This window comes from Rhinolophus ferrumequinum, chromosome 20, assembly GCF_004115265.2.
Source record: "Rhinolophus ferrumequinum isolate MPI-CBG mRhiFer1 chromosome 20, mRhiFer1_v1.p, whole genome shotgun sequence".
Classification (NCBI taxonomy): Eukaryota; Metazoa; Chordata; class Mammalia; order Chiroptera; family Rhinolophidae; genus Rhinolophus; species Rhinolophus ferrumequinum.
In genome coordinates this window covers 16,016,192-16,036,459 of record NC_046303.1, presented here as the reverse complement: position 1 = coordinate 16,036,459, position 20,268 = coordinate 16,016,192, and the positions used below count along the sequence as shown (strand labels likewise).

At 40.9% G+C, this 20,268-nt stretch overlaps 1 protein-coding gene across 1 annotated transcript; it reads right to left on the bottom strand.

Moving 5' to 3' along the window:
• Positions 1–8,828: 8,828 nt before the first annotated feature.
• On the bottom strand, positions 8,829–12,402 carry NPVF (neuropeptide VF precursor). Its single transcript, XM_033088426.1, has 3 exons — positions 12,189–12,402; positions 10,517–10,923; positions 8,829–9,168 (listed from the first exon to the last, which is right to left on the bottom strand). Exons 1-3 carry the CDS (start codon positions 12,324–12,326, stop codon positions 9,117–9,119), a joined length of 597 nt encoding a protein of 198 aa, XP_032944317.1. The 5' UTR covers positions 12,327–12,402; the 3' UTR covers positions 8,829–9,116.
• Between the last annotated feature and the right edge of the window lie 7,866 nt (positions 12,403–20,268).

The following is a 20,268-nucleotide window of genomic DNA, read 5'->3' as shown; positions in this document are numbered from 1 at the left end:
AGTAGTTTTTCATCCAAATGGGACACTTTTAAGGGTGAAAATTACACTGGGATAAGCATAAATCAGAAATGTTCCTGGAAAACTGGCTGCAGTCACCCTAATTCTAAGCCTTATAGAATTCCTTTGATTTTTTAAACTTTGCGCATGTAGTTCTTTCTAAACATAAAAAGGTTTTGAAAGTCAGGTAGCACAGCCTCGCAGTCCATGCAGGAATGATATCTGTGATATTCATGATGTATAACCGGTTATCCAGTCTGTGCTCAAACACCTTTCCATGGCTCATGTTAGATCTATTACGGGGCAGCTATCATTGGCAGCAATTCCTTTCAAACTTGCCAATTCCACGAACAGGTAATAATACAGAACCCGTTCTCTTCTGTGGCTAGCCCTGATTTTAAATGTGCATTGCTTTCATTAGTCCAAAAGAAGTGACACTTCTACCTTGTCTGATCCCCCAGCTTTCTGTACAGCGTGCTGTGTTTATTGCTGTGAGAGTGAATGTGCCAATAGTCCTGAAAAATGGGGAGAGAAGCTTTGCTTAGGGTAAGAAACAAGACTTCAGAAGTGATTTAGTATCTTGGGTAAGGTCACACATAGCCCTATAAGGTAAAAGCCTTATCAGGGTTGATTGGAAGGGGAAGGCTCATGCATCTGAGAAATGGCTAACTTCCGTGATGTATAACCCTTGGCTCCATGCCTGCTCCGTTCCTCTGTGAGGCTGCCTGCACTGCCCTCTCGCTGTCCTGTGATGTAGGACGTGGCCCAGAGTGACAGAGAAGGTTGAAGGGGCAGTTGTTAAAATGTCACCCACCCAGACTGAAATCCAAATGGCTTAATTTACCATGATGTGTTTTAACTAATGAGAGTGACAAAGTGAAGAGGTTATGGTTTCTAATCCAAGTAATGCTTTAGTTAGTCAAATGCAAATGGCTTAATTGGGAGGGAAACACAAGTAAATTAGGTCAAAAAGATATGTTAAGAAGAAACTAAAACTTCTTTGTGACAATTAGATCTACAGCTGGTGTGTGGTAGAAGAAGGTACACATAGAAATTAAAGGGTCAAATGTAAATATTTTAAAATTTGTTTTGTAACTTCAGTGACTATTTCAATTTTATAATAAATACAACGTTTGCATTTCATTGCAGTATTTTAACATAGAAAGAATATTGCTGATTTTCAGTGGGCACTGTTTTGTTTTGTTTAATTACTCTGCCTTTCCTTAAGGACGTACTGAATCCCCCATACTAATAATCCTTAATTCATAGCTGGACTCAGGCTGTAAAAGTGAGGTTTGCTTTTGTCTCCTACAAACTATTGAATTGTGGTGATTGTGCATTATTTTTAAATTGTTAACTGGTTAACTGAGCCTTAAGTGTATGGTTTATTATACAGTATGAAACAAAAGGATCTGAAAGACTTTTTGTTATTGTAGTGGTGCTTTTTTTTTTTGGTCTGAGAATTTAAAATTAGTTAAGTAAAATGTGGAGCACTTTCTGCCCTCTAGTGGTTAAAAGTAATTTTGCAATATGGGTTACAATTTCAGTGCTTTAAATTGCAAGGGAAAAGCTACATGATATTTTAAAAGCGGTTTGAAAATTATATAGGTGCATTGCTGTAGTTAATTAGTATTGTTGAATATTTTAAGAAAGATAAACAATAATTTTATGTGTTATTAACAAGAATATACCCATGCCTGGAAATCTAGTAAGAAGTAAAGTACATTTTGAGATTTTTCTTCAGGATTAAAATAATATTTCTCTACCTCTACAAAGAGAGTATTAATTCAACATTACTCTCATTATATTTTAATTTCACTCCTGATTCTAATAGTGATTTTCCCGTTTGACTGCTTTCATAGTTTAGTTCCTATATTTAGGAAGTGAATAATGGGTGATAATACTTTCCATTTCCTAAGCTACACATAGGATTAAATTTATTACATTAGCGTTCTGAGAGGAAAACTTCATGACCTATGAAAAAAAGCTGCTATTAGAAAGAATGTTATAGAGCACACGAGTTCAAAGAAAAGTGCTATGAAATAGCATATGAATGCTTGCCGACCACTCCTCATTTCTCAGAGGAATGGAACTAACCAAACTCTTCAGTTTCATTACTGTTATGAAATAAATATGTTCTCATATATGACTGCTAAGAGAAACCTTTACTGTTCCAGGTATTTCCAGAGAAGCATTAGCTCTGTCCCAATATATTAGGAGCTAGCAAGATGATAAAATAGTTTGGGAGAAAAAAGATTAGCAAAAACCAGCTTTCAAAAGACCCCCTTTCAAAACAAGCTTAAAGGGAATATAGGGAAATTTTAATGTTCTGGTGAAACACGTGATATTCCTAAAAAATATATGAGTCTGTCAGAGTCAGGGCATCTCTAAAAAGCATCGACCTTATTGTTTTCATAGGAACTTTTATTGTGGGCAAAGTAACTCTAAGGCTGCGGACATGGTTACTTAGGTAGTAACAGTGTGAGTGTAATTAGAGAATAGTGCTAGACTATGCAAAAAGGAAGTGAAATGCACTTAATACCACTGAATTGTACACCAAAGATGGTTAAAATGGTTAAATTTTATGTGATGTATATTTGCCAAAGTAAAAAGAAAAAGGCAAGTGCAATCTCCCCGATTTTTTAATGCTTCTAACAACAGTGAATGACATGTGCAGTACCTAATAAACATTTTAGGAACTCAGGGCCACTTAATAATAGTAAGTTAATATAAACATTGGATATAATAAAGAGGGACAAATGTTCACCACCTACTTTCCTAACTCAAGCCTGACTCCAAGAAGCAAAGTGATTATATTTTCCACAGAACGGTTGATAGCAAACACCAATATGGGTGAGAGAAAGAAGTCTGCATTATCTGAATACAACTCATGTCAGTGGGCTGGGGGCAGCCTTCTTTCTGATTCATGTTAATTCCTTTACTGCTTTGTCCTAATTCATGAATGAGATTTGTAGGAGGCTGCAGATAACCCAGAAGTTGAAAGACCAATTCTGACAGAAGTTTATCTGCTGACGCCTTTTCCCCCACTTGCCAATGATGACATAGCTCATTGGCTCTTTTGACCAGTTCAGTTCTCCCACTGAAGCGGAAACTGATAGTTAAATTTCATCATCAACAGTAGCCCTTTGTCAGCTACAGGGAAGACAAATCCCTCGTTGCTCCTTTAGAGTCTACGATAAAGTGGTCCAGCGTTTATTCTGTGATGTTTTTATCCTTTATAGCCATTTATTACTGATAAGGTAGGCACCTCCTTACCTGCTCTTTAGATACGTAAGAGCTGCCCAGGAATCTATGGTCTTTTGCCTTCTTTCCTTCCTCCCTTCTTTTCTTCCTTCTTTCCTTCCTTCCTTCCTCCCTCCTTCCCGCCCTCCCCCTCTCTCCCTGGCTCCTTCCCTTCCTACCCTCTTTATAAAATCTGTATATAGTGTTCTAAAACACTGAGGATTTATTCCTGAGCTCCAGAGCACTCGTGTTTTCTTTTTAAAGCTTAATTCAACAACTATTTCCTGAATGCTTGAAATGTTTGAGGGCTGGATGGTGGGCAGGATAGTGGATGGAGGAGAAGAGCACAAACATGGAGGTCAGACAGACCTCAGTTGAGCCCACTTGATAATTCTGTTTCTTCTGGAAGTTCTTTCTCATGTATAAAGTTCAGTTCTGGAAGTTTCGTTCTCATGTATAAAAATGAACATAACAGAAATGGATAAAGCAACATTAAATGTTAAAACAGACATCATTGTCATAACAACAGTCACTATTATTATTAAGCTGAGGAGGGGATACAAAGAAGAGTAGGACAGTTTAGTGTGGTGGTTCCTCATTAGGGATGATTTTGCAGCCCAGGGAACATTAGCAATGCCTGGAAACGTTGTTAGGCGTCACATTTGCGGGGTTGTGCTACTGGTATTCAGTGGGTAGAGGCTATGGGTGCTGCTAAATATCCTACGACACACAGGGCAGCCACCCACATCAAAGAATTATCCCAAATGTCCACAGTGTTGACCTTGGCCTTGTGAAGGAAAAGAATTAAAGTATGTTGTATGTTTTGTATAACACGGGAGTGAGCTTGTAGAGGTGGGCAAACTGTCTAGTTGCCCATCTAACATCCATGCTCTTTTCTCCATAGTAATAGTGGTTGGGGGCGTATGTCCCAAGGAGAAACTACATTTCCCAGCTTCACTTGCTGATTGGGGCGGCCAATGACGTGAAAGAGGAAGTTGTTGCATGGTGATCTTTAAGGGGCCCTTCAGAAAAAGAGCACCCCTTTGCTTTGTCCCTTTGTTTTTGCTGCCTGGAAGGGGATGTGATGGGCTAGTGGGAGCCATGTGCTTAGGACAATGAAGCAGAAAGATGGCAGGAGTCTGGATCCTTGATAACTGGAATTCCTACACCAGCTCAGAACTGCTTCCTTCCAGATATTTTTTATGTGAGAAAAAAAAAAAAGTCTTGGTCAAAAGAAACAATGTTATTTAGGTTTTCTGTTACTGTGTGAAACTGCATCTACATTTGACCTGCGTTTTGAAGGATTTCGACAGAAAAGGGGCCTGTGAGATGAAGGAATTAGAATGAACAAAGGCACAGAAATGTGAAAGTGCATGTTTCTAGGAATAACACTTAGTTTTTGATAAATTCCAAAGGAGGAGTGTCACATGATGTCTGCAGGAAGATCTTTTAGGGGACACACACACACACACACACACACACACACACACACACACACACGAGGTAAGTGGAGGCCAAGCGCTCTCATCTTTCTTGCCTATTTCATTTTGTTGGTTATGCTCAGGTGAACACTGACCTTCTATTTTTCTCACTGAGAAATTGGTCCCTGAGTCAGTACACTTTTTTTACTTTTTTTTTTTTTTAAGGTCACTGTCATAGTATGATGTATGAAATATGGACCTGAGATCACATGGAAGTTGCCTTCCATGAAAATTGTCGTCGTATAACCTGTGTCATCCCCAGCTTTCCCCCGAAGCCCCTACGCTCCACTCGCCTCTACAGGACCAATCCAAATGGAATTTCGTTGGAGAAGAAGTGTTGGAAGAGAGGAGGAGGGGTACAAAAAGGGATATTTTGGCAGATGGGCCTGGGGAAGTACATTGAGGAGAAGAGCGTAATTACCACCTGACGTCTATTTTATGCTACTATTTAAAAAACCAGTATTTGGGGGAAGGTAGAGTTAAACCACTTGAGTGATTCTGATTGTTTTGGCATTATGTTCACAGCATTTAAATAGCCAATCAGATAACAATATTTATTTATAAATTGAATTAGATATTAATTTAAAATAATTCTAAAAATAAAAATCGTCTATTGTAGTGATTCTTGAGTTTTTTGGGATAACAAACTCCTGTGAAAATTTAACCCCAGAACTCCAAACTGTCTCCCCAGAAAAATTACATATACGTGTAATGATTCAGAGAAATTGTCATTTCTAGCAGCTATACGTGTTCCTCATAAAGAGAGATCCATCTTTGTTGCAAAAGACGTCAAAAGTGAAGTTTTAAGATGCGAAATTCCAAAGCAAGATCACCAATTGCAGACTTTTTGAAGGAAGTGATTGAAAAGTGGTTCCCTTAGTCCTCGATTTCCTCACCCATTTGGAGACTATACAGGGGTAAGGTTTGGGCTTATGAGATTTCTCTGGAGAGCGTTGTTACCTTGCTGTGAATGCTCCCTACCCAGCCCAGGTGTCAGGGGATTACTGAGTTCCTTACTCTTCCCCAGGGAGGGGCTTCCAGAGGATGAGGAACTGTGTTCCAGGGGTTGAGAGAAACAAAGGACTGGGTTCCGACTCCAGGCCAAAAAGCTAAAGCATCAGAGGGCAGCAGAACAGAGAAGTATGGAGGCCTCCAGTGTGGAGGGTGAGTCTTGGGTGACCAGATAAAGGCTTCAGGAAAGAGATTTGCAGAAGCTCTTTCGAGCCCTACTGAAGAGGACCTCCAGAGGAGAAATGGGCATGTATGGAGTGAGTGCCTGTGTTCCAGGATGAGGGCCCAGGCCAGCCTGGGATTGAAAGGTAGCGTGGGAGACAGAAGAGTTGTAGGAAGAGGGCCCTGCAATGGTGGGCGGTCTAGAGAGGGAATCCAACCACCCTGGTAAGAACTGTCCTATCCCCTTGCCTTTCATCTCAAGTTCTCTTCTATTGCAGTGGAGTCCAACAAAGCAGGCAGCGAGTGAGAAAGCAGGTGAGGCTGGAAGAGAGAGCAAACAGAAGACCCGTGAGCTCAGGCCTCACACGGGAACAGTGAAGGATGAATGAAGGAATGAATGAATGAATGAATGAATGGCTGAACTCAGACTGAAATGTGGATTACAATGAAATCGAGACCATGTGTTTTTGACTCAGAGGGGCCAAAGGTCTGACATCACTTAAGAGCAGCAGTGAAGTTCACGGCATCTGGCCAGGTTTTTATCCAAGGCGAGGGGAAGACTTCTGCACACCGTCTTCTCTGTCCCTTTCATTTTCAAGGGGGAGTAGGAAGCAAGGGTAAAATGGAATTTTGACCCCATGTCACAAGTGGTGCAATTGTATTTATACTCAATGTAGGAGGTAAGCAGACCTCTTAGGCCTGCATGACAGGCTAGCCTTTGGGTTTCATGTAGGAAACTGATTAATAAACATGGAGAGGGACTGGATGTTAGGACAGTGGCACAGGAGCCAGTTGGGCCAGGTTTGGGGGGAGCAGGACAGGCTACATAATTGTGGGGCCCCTTTGTTCAAAGTTCTTAAGAATTTCGAGATAGTGACAAGCAGTACATTTAACTGAACTCAGGGCCTCGTGTGACTGCATGGGTTGCAAGCCCATGAAGTCACCTTGGGGTGAGCAACAGAAGTCAGAATAGGAGGGGACCCTGCTAGTGGTCCAGTGAGAGAGAGACTTGGGAGAAGCAGCTTGTCTAACAGACATTTTTCAGTGAAATGCTATGCAGTGTGATCCCCTCAAGAATCTACAAGTCCTCAGCAAAATTGCAAAGTCCCTCATGTGAATGGATTTCTTATGGAAGCTGGTAAAGGGGCTGGAGAGGAGCTAAAACAGAGTAAGCCAAGTAGGTGAGGGGACAGCTGACACCTGGTTATTCATCTAACATTTTCCATAAATTTCAAGGGTTTAGGTAAAGGACCCATGTTATACGATAAGAAATTTCCCTATGCCATGTAGTATAAAAGTGGCCTTTTATTTATTCATTCATTTATTTATTTCTTTATTAGTGTAGCAGGATATTGCATGATACTTTCTCTGTTGCTCGCACTGGGCAACTGGGGACCAAATCTGGAAGTGCAAAGGGACTAAGTACCTGGCATTATAATGAAAATCATGCATGGTGAGGGGGCCAGACAGCCTTCAGGGTTCACATCCCAACCTCTGCCATCCGTGCCCTTTCCTGGGTATGAGTGGGTGGCCGGGAGGGGGCCTGCTGACCGTCACCCCAGAGCCAAGCAAGAGAGGTTCCTAGAAAATCATTCATAGAGAGTGGGGTCATGAAGAGAAGCCGGGCAATTCCTTTCTGGCTGGTTGTTTGCCTGGACAGCGGACTCACTGATCTGCCCCTGCTCCCGTAAGCAGGGCAAAGAGAGTTGGCGCCACATGGGGGCAGCAGTGGAGTAGTCGAGGGGCAGCCTGCCATCCTGCCCTGGGCATGGCAAAGCTGTCTGCATTCTCTGTGGATCTGGTGGATCCACAGTGAGAAGGTAGCTGGTCCGAGCCTTTCTTTCTGGCAATAAGAGGCTATCGGGAGTACAGATGAGATGAGGGTAGTTGGAAGAGATCAAGAGGCATCCGGATCTTTTAAATCAGTGGGACAGTCCCTGGAGTGCTTCCGGACGAAGCCATTTGCAGGAGCTGCAACATTATACAGAGAGGACGAAAGGGCTACCCTTGATCCCACCCCATCCTTCCTTTGCCCATCCCGACACCCTGGAGAAGATAGGAGAGGAGATTGTTTTCCAAAGTTCTCCCATGTTCTCTCCCAGCACCCTACCTCTGAGGCAAGAATGCGGAGGAAGAGAGAAAGGGCAGAGTGATGCTCCTTTCCCACTGCAGGGCCTTCCAGCCACTAGCCCAGGCAGTGGTGGGGGAGGGAAACTGCCTCAGAGGTGAGTTAGGCGTCTTCAACTGGACTCGACAGAGTTTTTTTTAATATCAAGAAGTGACCAAGGAAGTTATAGAGTCTGCCTGGGTGTCATTAAGGGATCTCCACCCAGCAGGGAATGTTGATTCCACCCAGCTGGGAGCAAGATGGGGGGAAAATGATGCCATTTTCGGTTTGCACCCTGTGGAGTTGAGACTATTCCATAAACCACTTATATCTGATTAAGGACTTCATATTCTTATGACTAAAGTCCAAGAACTGCATTTGTGTTGTGGTGTACGGTGGTTTGTAAATTGTTAGTTTAAGAGTGATCAGATTTTTTCTGCAAATCAAATACTTGAAATAGTAAATGAGGAGAAAAGAGATACACCAGGAGGTAAATTTCCAGATATTCAGGAGACACTTAAAGAGGTTTCTAATAGTTGCCTTAAAAAAAAAAAAAAAAAATTCTCTCTTAAAAAAAAATCCAGTCTATTGTAGATTCACTAACAGTTGATACAATGGAACAAATGGGTGTATAAAAACTCGTTTGTAAGTGATTTTTTTATTCATGTTCACTTATTTGTCAACTATATTATTCTGTTAAATTATTTAATTTTCATCATAATGTCTGTCAGGCTAGGCTTCTGTTTAATTTTTTACTTCAGTGTAACTGTGTCCATGATTTTTACATAGAATAGTGATATGGCTCTCCCCCCCTTTCTCTTCCTCTCCCTTTTCCCTCTTCCTCTTCCCATTATCAGAAGCTTCTTAAGTATTTGCAATGCTCTTTTTATTTAGACAAAAATTATTTCACCTTTACATTACAATATTCTCTAAACTTTTTTTTTTTTTTTAAATAACTTTCAAGATACTAGTTGTGCTGACAAGAAAAAATTGCTGCCAATGATAACCCATTAAAAGAGTGTGGTGACTTTTCATTCATTGTTGTCTTCACTGTAGAGTGTGTAGATCACAGGTCAACGGCTATATTATCGCTTCAGGGACAAGCTCTGGATTTCTTATTTTGCTTGTTTCAATTCTGCATCATCAATTTTCTTGAATCCCCGTCTCCTAAAATGTAAGCAGTACAAAATGTTCTCATCCATCACAACAATAGCATGTGAGAGCATATAAAAACACAAACCATGGTCTCAATTGCCTAATTATACTTAAATTGAATTGCGTTGCACTTGCAGTGAGTGACATAAAGATGGTCTTCATCAGGGGTCCTCCTTTTCCTGGTGAATAACACCCCCAATCCTTTACCTGGCTCTGAATGTCTGCGCCTTCTGTTCTTACCGGGTCCTTCTCGCCTTCTTTCCTCTCCTCTTGGATTCCCTTGCTTTAGTCCTTTTGCTCATGCTCCTCTCTTTGCCTGAAAATCTCTCTTCTCCCACCAGTCTCTGCATGTTCAAATAGAGCCACCTTTCAAAATCCAACTCATGGAACATGCCTGGATTCCCACATGAAGAAACATTATCTCCTCTTTGACCCTTTGTAGGAACTTATTAGTGCCTCTCATATCATTTCCTTAATTCTGTCAAATATCTAGGGCTTCACTATGTGCCAGACACAGTTGTAGGCATTGGGGATAAGGCAATGAACAAAAATTGTGGGATTTATAGAACTGAAGTTGTAGTAAAGGGGATGGACCCTCAATATAGAGCATGTCAGATGGTGAAAAGTACCATGGTAAAAAATAAACCAGGAGTATTCTGAGAAGGTCTTACTGAGAAGATGTCATAGCATGCCATCTTACTTCCTGCAGGTCTCAACCAAAGTGTCATGGACTACTTTATATTAAAACAAAAATTATTTTCACATATACTCTCTACTAGAAAACAATAGGGAGGTAGCTTATTCATCTTTTGAGTCTCTTGTAGTAGCTTGCATTCTGATTTATACATAGTAGATACTCAATAAATACTTATTAATACAAAGAATGATTATAATAACAGGAGTTATTCACAAAATGAGATCCAGGAAAAAGAAAAAAATTGATTTAGAGTTGAGGAAGAAAACCTGAATCTGAGACTTGGGTGAATGAGATGGCGTCCTTTGTACTTGCAGACAGCTCCCTCATATGTTAAGAGGTCGAATGTTGGACAGTATTTCATAGACTTACATCCCCAATCCTGTCCTCGCATATTCCTACTTAGTGTGTGTCTAGAGAGAAATGAGATGGCCCATGTGTGGCTTAGGAGGAGCCATCTCATTACTTCGTACTTGCAGTCACATTTGTGCCTGACCTGCCGTTCTCAGTTTACAGGTGTTATTTCCCTGTGTCTTAAGGCCCTTTTCCTTCTAAGAAACTTAACTTCCTTAGAAACTTCCTTTGGAAAGATGTAATCCTTTTTAAAGTTTCTGGACCAGCTGCACATAGCTGCCCATGCATTTTAACCAGTTTTCAGGTATTTACCTTGGGTGCTTTTCATCAGGATTCTGGATTTCTTGGGGCTGGCATGTCATGGAATAAAGTAACTCATTGACAGATGGGGGGTGCATGGATTGTTGGAGCAAATCTCTCAGGGTCTCGGTGACACTCGTGGCCGTTGTTGTTCTCCCAAACCTTTGGGGCAGATTAGGGACATGTCTTGCGAGGCTCTCCGCTGTATTTCTTCCAAATCCCAGAGGTAGGTTGGCCATTCCGTCAGTGCTTCTTTCTTCATCCATGGTCCTCCCAAACCTCAGGGGCAAGTTGGCTGCCAGGTGGGGCATTTTGTTGACTGCAGGTGGACTTATCTTAATGATATTTTTTGGATCCCAATCTTTTAACTCTTCAAAATAGAGACTTCTTTTCTTTTCCCCTGTGAGGTCTCCTCCAGGCTATCATTAGAAATGACCATTAAAATTATTTATTATTGTTCTAAGCAATTGATTTAAACCCCAAATTAACTTAAATCTAGACTTCAATCTGTAGAATTGTTAAAGCTGTAAACAAAGTTTGTGTTGTCACGTGCAGAATATTTTAATAAATAATTTGCGTTAAGCTTCTTAAAGCAAGCGAGTTTCTCTGTCCCTGGACTATGGTAAGACAACTATACAGTATTAATAAAAAATATATAGTGAATACAGCCATGTGTTCAAGCAGCAGGAACATAATGATATATTGAAATGAGGCAAAAGTTTATTTTACTGCAGTTATTCTCTGTCAAGTTTTCATTTATGTTGTTTATGGAGAATTTCACATATTTTTATATTTTGATTTTAGAGAAACCTCCCACTGCCTTTACATATCTCGTTTTCCCCTCTTTAAAGGCCAAAGTGGTGGATATATACAAACAGAGGTGCTAGTCAGGTTTTAGGGTACAGTTGGAGGATGCTTCACTGAATTTTTTTTTTATGTGCTCATATTTGCAGTTTTAGTCTAAAAGTAATTCTCAAGAAATGGGTTGTATTTTTATTAATATCTAAACTACATTTTTAGTAAAGTACCAATTAGTTTGTGGGTTACTGCCCCACTAATGTGCCTTTGAAGGAACCATTTAAAATACAGCAACTGTATAATTAAATTTAGTTTAACCATGAAGGTTTGTCCATATAAACGTTTTTAAATGATTGCTTTCTGACTGTAAAAAGTAATATATGCTCATTTCAGCAAATTTGGAAAATATCTAAAAGCATACAAAAAGAAAATAAAAATAACTTGCAATTCTACCATCTAGGGATAAATATTTTAGTTAGATACAGATTTACCACAAACTCACCAGCTCATAACTGCTGAGTAGAAAATATGAATGTCATAATATTTTGTTTGTAGTTGAAGACAATTCAAATATCCAGCTGAAATGTATCCAGATCTTATTTCTGCAGCTATTTATTACAACTGTGTACTTCTGAGTCAACTGAAAATTATTAATGTACCTTAGCTTGCTAAGTATCACATCTTATACTTAAATTGTCATTAAAGAGTCCAGGCTGTTTGCTGTTGTGTTAAAAAATACAAGTTACATCAACAAATTGTCATGGGAAGGCTGAAGTTTGACAAAAAAACAAACACAGACTAACTTCCTTACTCTTTACAAAAGTATTAGACTCCAAACAAATATATAGTTAATGGTAGTTGCGTTAGATAGAGTTAAAAAACTTACCTCAGAGTATTTGTCATAGTTTTCTTTGCTGTGAAGATTGGGCATCATTAATTCATCTGCACAAAAGATGTTTGATGTGAACAAGCTTGAAGTGGCTAAAATCCATAAAATGAATCCTTTTGATGAAATAAGTTTCATTTTGTCCAAAATCTAGAATTCAGTTTATATGTGCAGTCTGATGTCTACAGGAAGGGAAATTGTGGTCTTTTTATACTGGTTAAAAACAAAGGAGAGTTTGCTTTAACAGTTAAATCAATCCCACATGTTTTAAGTACTAATATTAATTAGAGTTTAACTAAAATATGTATAAGGAATGCGGGTAATTCATTCTGGGAAGACAGCAATGTTTCTGCTTATAAATTCATTAACTTTGAAAATAATTTTCCTCATTAAAAAGGAGCTTCTAATTAGGTAAGTTTGGGACCCCTGTAATTAGGATTCCAAACAAAACAGAATGTTTCATTTCTCTGAGCTCAAACGAAACGTATTTTGGTGTTTGCGTCAATTCTTGGGAGAAGGAAAAAATAGTATTCAATACATTCTAGCCGTGTTAAACATTTTTTTGTATCCACACTAAAGAGTTAGGCATAGTATTTTCAAAATGTCAAGCAAAATGAAGAATGCGAAAAGAATTCAAAGTCACATAATCACGCAAATAAAATGCCATTAATTACCGTTTCGTAGAACGCTGTTTGGTTATTAAAAAGCTTCAGGAGTAAATGTCAGCTGTAACGTAAAGGGTGCATAAGACCATGCGATAGGCATTCTGACAAACTGGCTGTCTCAGGAGAAGCTGGAAGCAGTTCAAGGCCTTTTATATTTGCCCTGTGGGCCTTATTTGGCAAAACTGCGTAAATCATCAGGATTTTCTTTCTGTGAGATGCTGTACGGTACCTTCCTCCTTAAAGCCCTCGGGAACCCTAGCAGGGGTTTGGTGAGTCACACACATGCTGGTTTTGTTGCTCCCCTGGCCCATATTATTTAGGTAATGTCACACTGCCACGGGCATACTGACATCATGGCCTAAGAAAAGGATTTACAGAAACGAACGCTTATTGACAGAAATGCCAAAGCGATTCTCTTTTGGAGCAGACGACTGGTATTCTTAAGAACCTGCCTTATCACTATGTTCTAGAGAAATCATTCCTTGTTCCCACCTGTCCACTCAATCCCCTCAAGAGAAAAAGACCTTACAGGGATTGATTTCCAACACTCGAGCGACTTCTAGACACAGATACTTAAGAGGTGCACCTTTTGTGTCAAGAATTGTACTGCCTCTAGCCTCTCTCACCAGCCACCACAACGTGAGGTGTGACATGGGCAGAAGTGAATGCAGTAATCTCCGGAATAAACCGGAACGTTGAAAACAACAGTGGGGAAACTCCTGGGTACCCCAAGGTCACACTTGCCTGTGGCCCCCCCTTAAGGCAGTTGACATCATTGGCTTCATTTATTTGGGGCTGTGGATCGGAACCCCACAGTAGGCCATTAATTCAACTCGTCGTCTAATGTTAATTTTGTGGTGTTGTTGATATTGGATTATTTGGGTTTAATTTCCCTGAGGATTTAATACATTTCTCTGCCAGATTTTTTCTTTGCAAACTGCTGATGGAACTTGGTTTTTTTTTTTTTTTTGGTCTGTAGATCCAAACTTTTGAGAAATGGGAGAAGCAAGGAGCAAGTTATGTTGGTCTCGTTCACTCGCTGGAAAAAGTAGAAGGGGTTGGCCTGGGCCTCTTTCAAAATATGTTTGTATCCAGTTGTTTCAAACCTCAGCAGTTCACCAGTTTTCAGTGCTGCTATTTAGGGTTTTGGCCCATCAATTCGAGTTTTCCTGCTTGTCCATCCACAGGTGCTGATATGACGGATGTATCCCCTGCCTCCACCGAGCTTAATCTTTCGAGTTGGGAGCGTAATGGAAGTTATCTTATTATGATAGGGCTTGGCTCTTTTCAACCATATTTGCAGTTAGCTTTGAAAATGTTAATAGGCATAAAGCAATATTACCTAATACACACAATACAAAAGCACCATACATCTTTTGATAAAATGTGCTGCCACATATATAGCACCTTTGGGGGTTCTAGATGACACATACGAGCATCACAAAAAGTTACGAAAGATCTCTGTCTCCCTGACATCTGGCATTTGTATACAAGCTTTGTTTACTAAGACTTTAAAGATCTTAAGGCTGTTCTTCTAAGCCCCTCTCTCTAGCTTAGATACATCTCCTGAGCGCTAGAACCCCTGCCCCCAATCCTCAGCTTCCTACCAGACAATGCTGTAGGGATGTCCCACAAGCATCTCAAGTCCAGGTGTCCAAAAGGAATTTATCTTTTCAATACCTGTCTATCCTCCTGTTTCCCACGTCAATAAAGAGTATTGTATCGGTCAAGGTACAATCAGCGGACAGAAAACACATAGTGATTTGAACAGGAAATGATTAATAGAAAGAATTATTAACTATAGCGGGGACTAACTATAAAAGGGTAAAGAATCCACTAAAGCGGAGAGTATCCAAGGGAAGGACATACTGACCAGAATGTAGACCATATTGGAGAAGGTCTGCATGGCAGAGAAGTCTGCTGGGTTACCCCCGGGCCAGAGCCTGTCCACAGTTACAAGTGGTAGACACCCTTCCAGGGTGCAGAGCATCCAACGCTGGGAAGGCAACTTCTGGGGCACCTCAGACTCAGTGGGAATCTTCCCTGAAACTTGGTGGGGGTGAGAGCTACTGGATAGCCCCCCACTCCACCACCACCACTGGCAGCGATGTATAGGAGCAAAAAGAAGCACATGGAAACATATCTGATCCCTTCTTCCTGCAGTACTCCTCTAGTGCCTTTTACTGAAAAAGCCAAATGCCAGCTGCAAAGAAGAAATGCTTACCAGGCCCATCTCCATTATTTCAGAGCATGAAATGAAGAGTGGATCCGGAGCTGAGAGGCAATAAATAGATAGCTGGCACAATTATTATCCATCCCTTTGTCCAAGCCCAAATCCTTTGTGAGGTCCTTGACTGTTCCTGCCCTTTCTTCCCACATCCCATTCTATAAATGTACAGTTGTTTCTAGTTTTGAGCTATTACACTCAAGACGATATATATATTTTTGAGCACTTATCATGTGCCAGGAACTGTTCTAAGTACTTTGTGAGTTTACTTGTTTATCTTTCGTAGTAATCCCATGAGCAGGTACTATTACTATTGCCCCTACTCTACGGAAAGGGAGACAAAGGTGCGGAAGGATTAAGTAACTTTCCCTGTAAGTGGCAGAGTCAGGATTTGAACCCAAGGCCTCTGAACACTTACGCGCCATGTTCGTCTGCCCAATCAGGTCTGGTCTCGTCTAACTTCTAAACAGGTCTTACATCTGTTCATGTCTCTCCATCCCCATGACCGTTACTCGGTTCATTTGCTCTTGTCTAGACCTCTTTTCTTGGTTCTCTCCAATTCTTCCTCCATAGTGCAATCAGAAAAATGTTTTATAAGATATAATATATTTATGATTTTTTTACTTAATATCTTTCAGTTATTACCCATTTCACTTAGAATCACATAGAGAGCCCGCTCTTCAATACGTGCACTCTTCTTATTTCTCCAGGACTGGCTCTCTCCACTCCCTACCAACTGTCTGTTTTATGACAAACTTCCTTCTGTTCTTCCAAATGGATGTGCTTTCTCTTGCCTCCAGGCCTCTGCCCATGAATTTTCCTGTGTGTGGAATTTTCTTGCACTCCCCTCTCCTTCTCATTGTTTGGCTCTCAGCTGAGGCATCACGTGTTTCAAGAAGTCTCTTTTGATTTCCACCTCCAGTAAACGGCTCTTTGTTGTTCCCGAATCCTGGCTCTGTTCACTGTCGCTTGTCCTGTATTCTCGTTTCCCCTGTGCTGCTCTGGAAACCGTATGAGGGCAGGACCTTGCTTGTTCAGATCATAGTGGCATTTTCATTATCACAGATGCGCAAGAAATTTTATTTCTAAATGAATGAATACATTTTTCATTAGTATTGGGAATATGAGTTAAAACGGAAGTTGCTTGTTAATGATTTTTCCTAGTTTTGGCTGTTGACCAGAGTTTTATCTTTACTGTGACTTACACGTGATTAGAACTGAAGTTTGTTGGCTTGTCCTGAAATCATGGCATCTTACCATTCTCCTGCTGAGGAGTCAACAGGACGAGAGACCCCACAAGGACAGTCAGGTATAAGCGGGTTGAATGTGAGTCGAGGTTTATTCTGTTATAGTGCAACATACAGCTTGTTAAGTTCAATATATTCTGATGGCTCTTGCCATGTGGATGGGCCCAAACACCGGGAGGGATGAGAAAAGGGAATACACAGCCCCAACCGAGGAGGGCTTCCTGACCATGCTCTGATGCTTCAGGCTCTCCCACCAGGCAGATTTCACAGGCCTACTGACACCTCTGGCAGAGGACAGAAAAGGGTTCTCTGATCGCCTATTATGTTTCCATGCCCACTAGATGCACCATAACCTCTGGCAGACGGTGAGAGTGGCGGGACAAATCCTTTCCGCCAATCAGGAACTGATCTGACTTGAGTTTGGCTTAGGACTTTTTAAGGCTCTGGTTTATCTGCGCCTCTAGTAAAATATTTAAAACGTGAGGTTGTTTTTGTGCAAAGGGCTGCAAGTTTTTATTTAAATCTTTTTGTAGAAAGGGCAGCTCACGCCACACTTTTATCCATGCCCCCCTGAGGCCATGGTGAGACCTACCGAAGAGGTAATGAGTTTTCATGTCCAGAGGAACCTCATTAAAGAACCTTTCCCCTCACCCCCAACCCAGCAGTTTACTTCCAGGGCGTTTGCCTATTTACACTGTTTATTTCTTCCTTTCCATCTAAGCATAATCCAGTCGTGTTATGCAGCAGAATTTATGGGCAGTAGAGCCTTATTTCGCATTTCACGTTGGCAAAGTATTTTGCAGTCATTTGTTAACTAATTTCAAGCCCTCTTTAGAGGTGGGTGGTGGAATTACAGTGTAATTCATTTCAGCATTATGTGCGCAAGGAGAAAGAAATACTTGCCTTGATTTCAAATAAAATCATCCTATGCAAATTATATAAAATTGCTATTTTTAAAATGTGTGGTGGTGCCTTTGTTTCAAGATTTATGAGTGGCTTGTCATAATGAGCTTGTCATATTCTGATAGCAGGATTGTATTTACTTCTCTGCTTTTTACGATGACAGATTACACAACACGAGGGAGGGCCTTGAAAAGTGCCGACGTGAACGTGAGACAAAGATCATTCCTCCATGTAGTTAGAGCGGGTGAAATTCAAATCTAGTTGAAGTAACTTAAAGAAATCAATTTGTATAAGAATAAACATTAAATATTTATAAAAATTAATTCATATGATTTATTCTGGAAGGTTGATTCAATGGCAAGGTCCCTCTGTTGAAAGGACATATTTTAGAACAGCATATTGAACAAACTTCCAGTATCAGTTATTAGATCTTTCAAACGATACAGAGCGGTAATGTTTAAAAACGGTTTCAAAGCACCGTGCAAGGCTGATTAGGAAGCAACCTCTGAACAGCACAGCTTTCCCATTCGAGCTGTTACACTTTTTAATGTTTCATTTTTATTGACTTTTTTTCCTTGCAGGAAAAAATGTGTGATTTTTACTGGCCTGGCAGGGGGTTGTGGTACCTCTTGCCAAGTGTCAAGAAAACTCAGAATTCTCTACGTGAGGGACAAAGACCATATGTTTCGTTAAAACAACACATAGCTTTTGTACAAATATAGGTAATGGAAACCCAGACCTTTACTCGGGTTTTTTTCTCTTTCTTTGGCCAATCTTGCTTTTGATATTTTTAAAATAAGCAAGCAGCCATCTTGTTATTCCAACCTGAGCAGAATAAGTTAATTCGTTAAAAAGTATGCACTTTTAAAATGTCTTTTTTTTTAAAAAATTGTTTGTTTTGTTTTATCTTTGTTTTGGAGAATTCTGCTCTAAAATATGGAATGTGCTCTTGAAATAATAATTTGATTTAATAGAAAGGAAATGTGAGACTTTCTGTATCTTAGGACCTCGCCTAATCCTTAGGCTTTTTCCTAAGGATTAGGAAGCCTGGCCGTACTTTCTCTGGGGAGGAAATCTGTTGCTTAAACCTACACTGAGGGGGGTTTTGGAGGATGTTTACAAGGACAACTGTTTTCCCATCTCACACTGGAATAAGGGCAGATGGCTGACTAATAAAAATGAGCGTCACCTCTCATGTGGACCCTCCTAGGTGCTCTTTCAATTTTGATGAAAAGAGGTGAGAAGGGGGCTAACTGAAATGTGCATATGAGTGTTTTTTTTTTTTCTTTCTTTTTGATCAGGCGTCATGTGGTATCTGTGCCTCTCGAGTGCTGTTGGTGAGAACTTCCACAGAGGTTCACAGCAGCCATTCAGCTGAGCGGAAGCGGCCTAGCTCTGACCACCCCTGCATCAACACACTGGCCCCCTGACTTGATTCTCTTCTGTTACTGGTCCTTGGGCTTTGGCCACACAGCCTGCCCCACTGCTCTGAGCTCCTGTGCTTCATACCAGTGAGAGCTGGACTTCATTACTGAAAAGGGGTTTGCGTTTCCCTTTGCAACTGGTTTTATTGGACCCCCAGAGGGATGTGCCCATGACGTAGCCAGAAATTACAGCATGGCGGTTCTGCTGGTTAAACTCCGCCAATTCCAAGCAAGCAAACAGGAAAACCCTCAAACAGTTGACTTTGGAGGAGCACTTAAAATGTACTTTTAAACCTGCAGTAACTTTGGGTCTAAGTTTAATTAAAGGAGAAAATTTTCTGTTAACCTCCTGATTCTAAAAGGTGAGCAGTAGACAGAAAATCCTGTACTTATTGAGGCTAAATGAGCTAAATAAATGTTAATGTAATCCTATTAAATACCTAATGGGTTTAATTCTATACTGGGTTAAAGAAATCAGATATTTCCCCTTTGAGAACCTATAATAAAGAAAATAGACAAAGCTGGTAAAGGGTTTAAAACATATTTAAATGCACAGCAGGGACATAGCCTGTGATAAACAGTTTTGTACTGATGGGCTTTGGCTGATGGGCCCTTGTAGCGCCCTCTCTGATTCGCTGATAGGAGTAGCCAATAATCCATAATCTAGAAGGGGCCAACCAGGAGACTGACATAGCTTCCAGAGAATACCACCTCTGTCCATGCCCCATCCCCCAACCTCTAGGTCAAGAGCAGTGGAATAGCCCTTCTGTGTTTCCATGTTCTTTGGGCTGATTTTCTTATTTAAATTCACCACCTGAAAACTAACCTTAATGTACATCTTCCCCTGATCTAACTTGGATAAAAACACCCAGGGAAAAGGAATCCCAGAATTCTGGGCTAAGCGGAGCGTGGTGAGAGATGGCATAGAGATGGCCAAGTGGGCTCCCTTTGGACTTTCCTGTCTCTTGAGCAGTTTCCTATTCTTGTAAATGTTTTGTAGTTGAGGCTTTCATATTGGCACAGCTGCAAAACTACGTTCTCCTTTACCTGATGATTATTCAGTGCTCCTTGGTTGCACATTACCGAAATTTCTAATGTGTTTAAGCCAAATGGGGAATTTGTTATGAGGATAACTGGGATGTCTCGTGGATGGGACTGGGGCCGATACAGCATCTGGAGCCGAGGACTCAAATCACCGTCGGGACTTCCTCCTGGATTCTCATTTCTTCTCTCAGGACATCAGTTTCATTGTCCCCTCCTACTGCTATCTTGATGTTTCTACTTCTCTATCCATTTAATACCGTCTGAGTTTACATATCCACAATTTCAGCACCCCCCCCCCCCCAAGAAACTGCCTCATCTCAGTTACAGATTCAAAATACCAGGGAAGGATTCCGATTATCCCAGTCTCGACGAGGTGCCCCATCATGCACCAATCACCTGTGGCCAGGGCTGGGTCACATTGCACTAACGTAGAAGATCTATTGAAAACCTGTGAGAGTAGAGGGTGGGTGGCGCTCTTGGGAAGACAATCAAAAAGGTGTTGAATGCAGGTGGAGGGATAGATGTCGGGGCGCATCCAAACTCTTCTTTCCGTGAATCCACTCCCAAGCT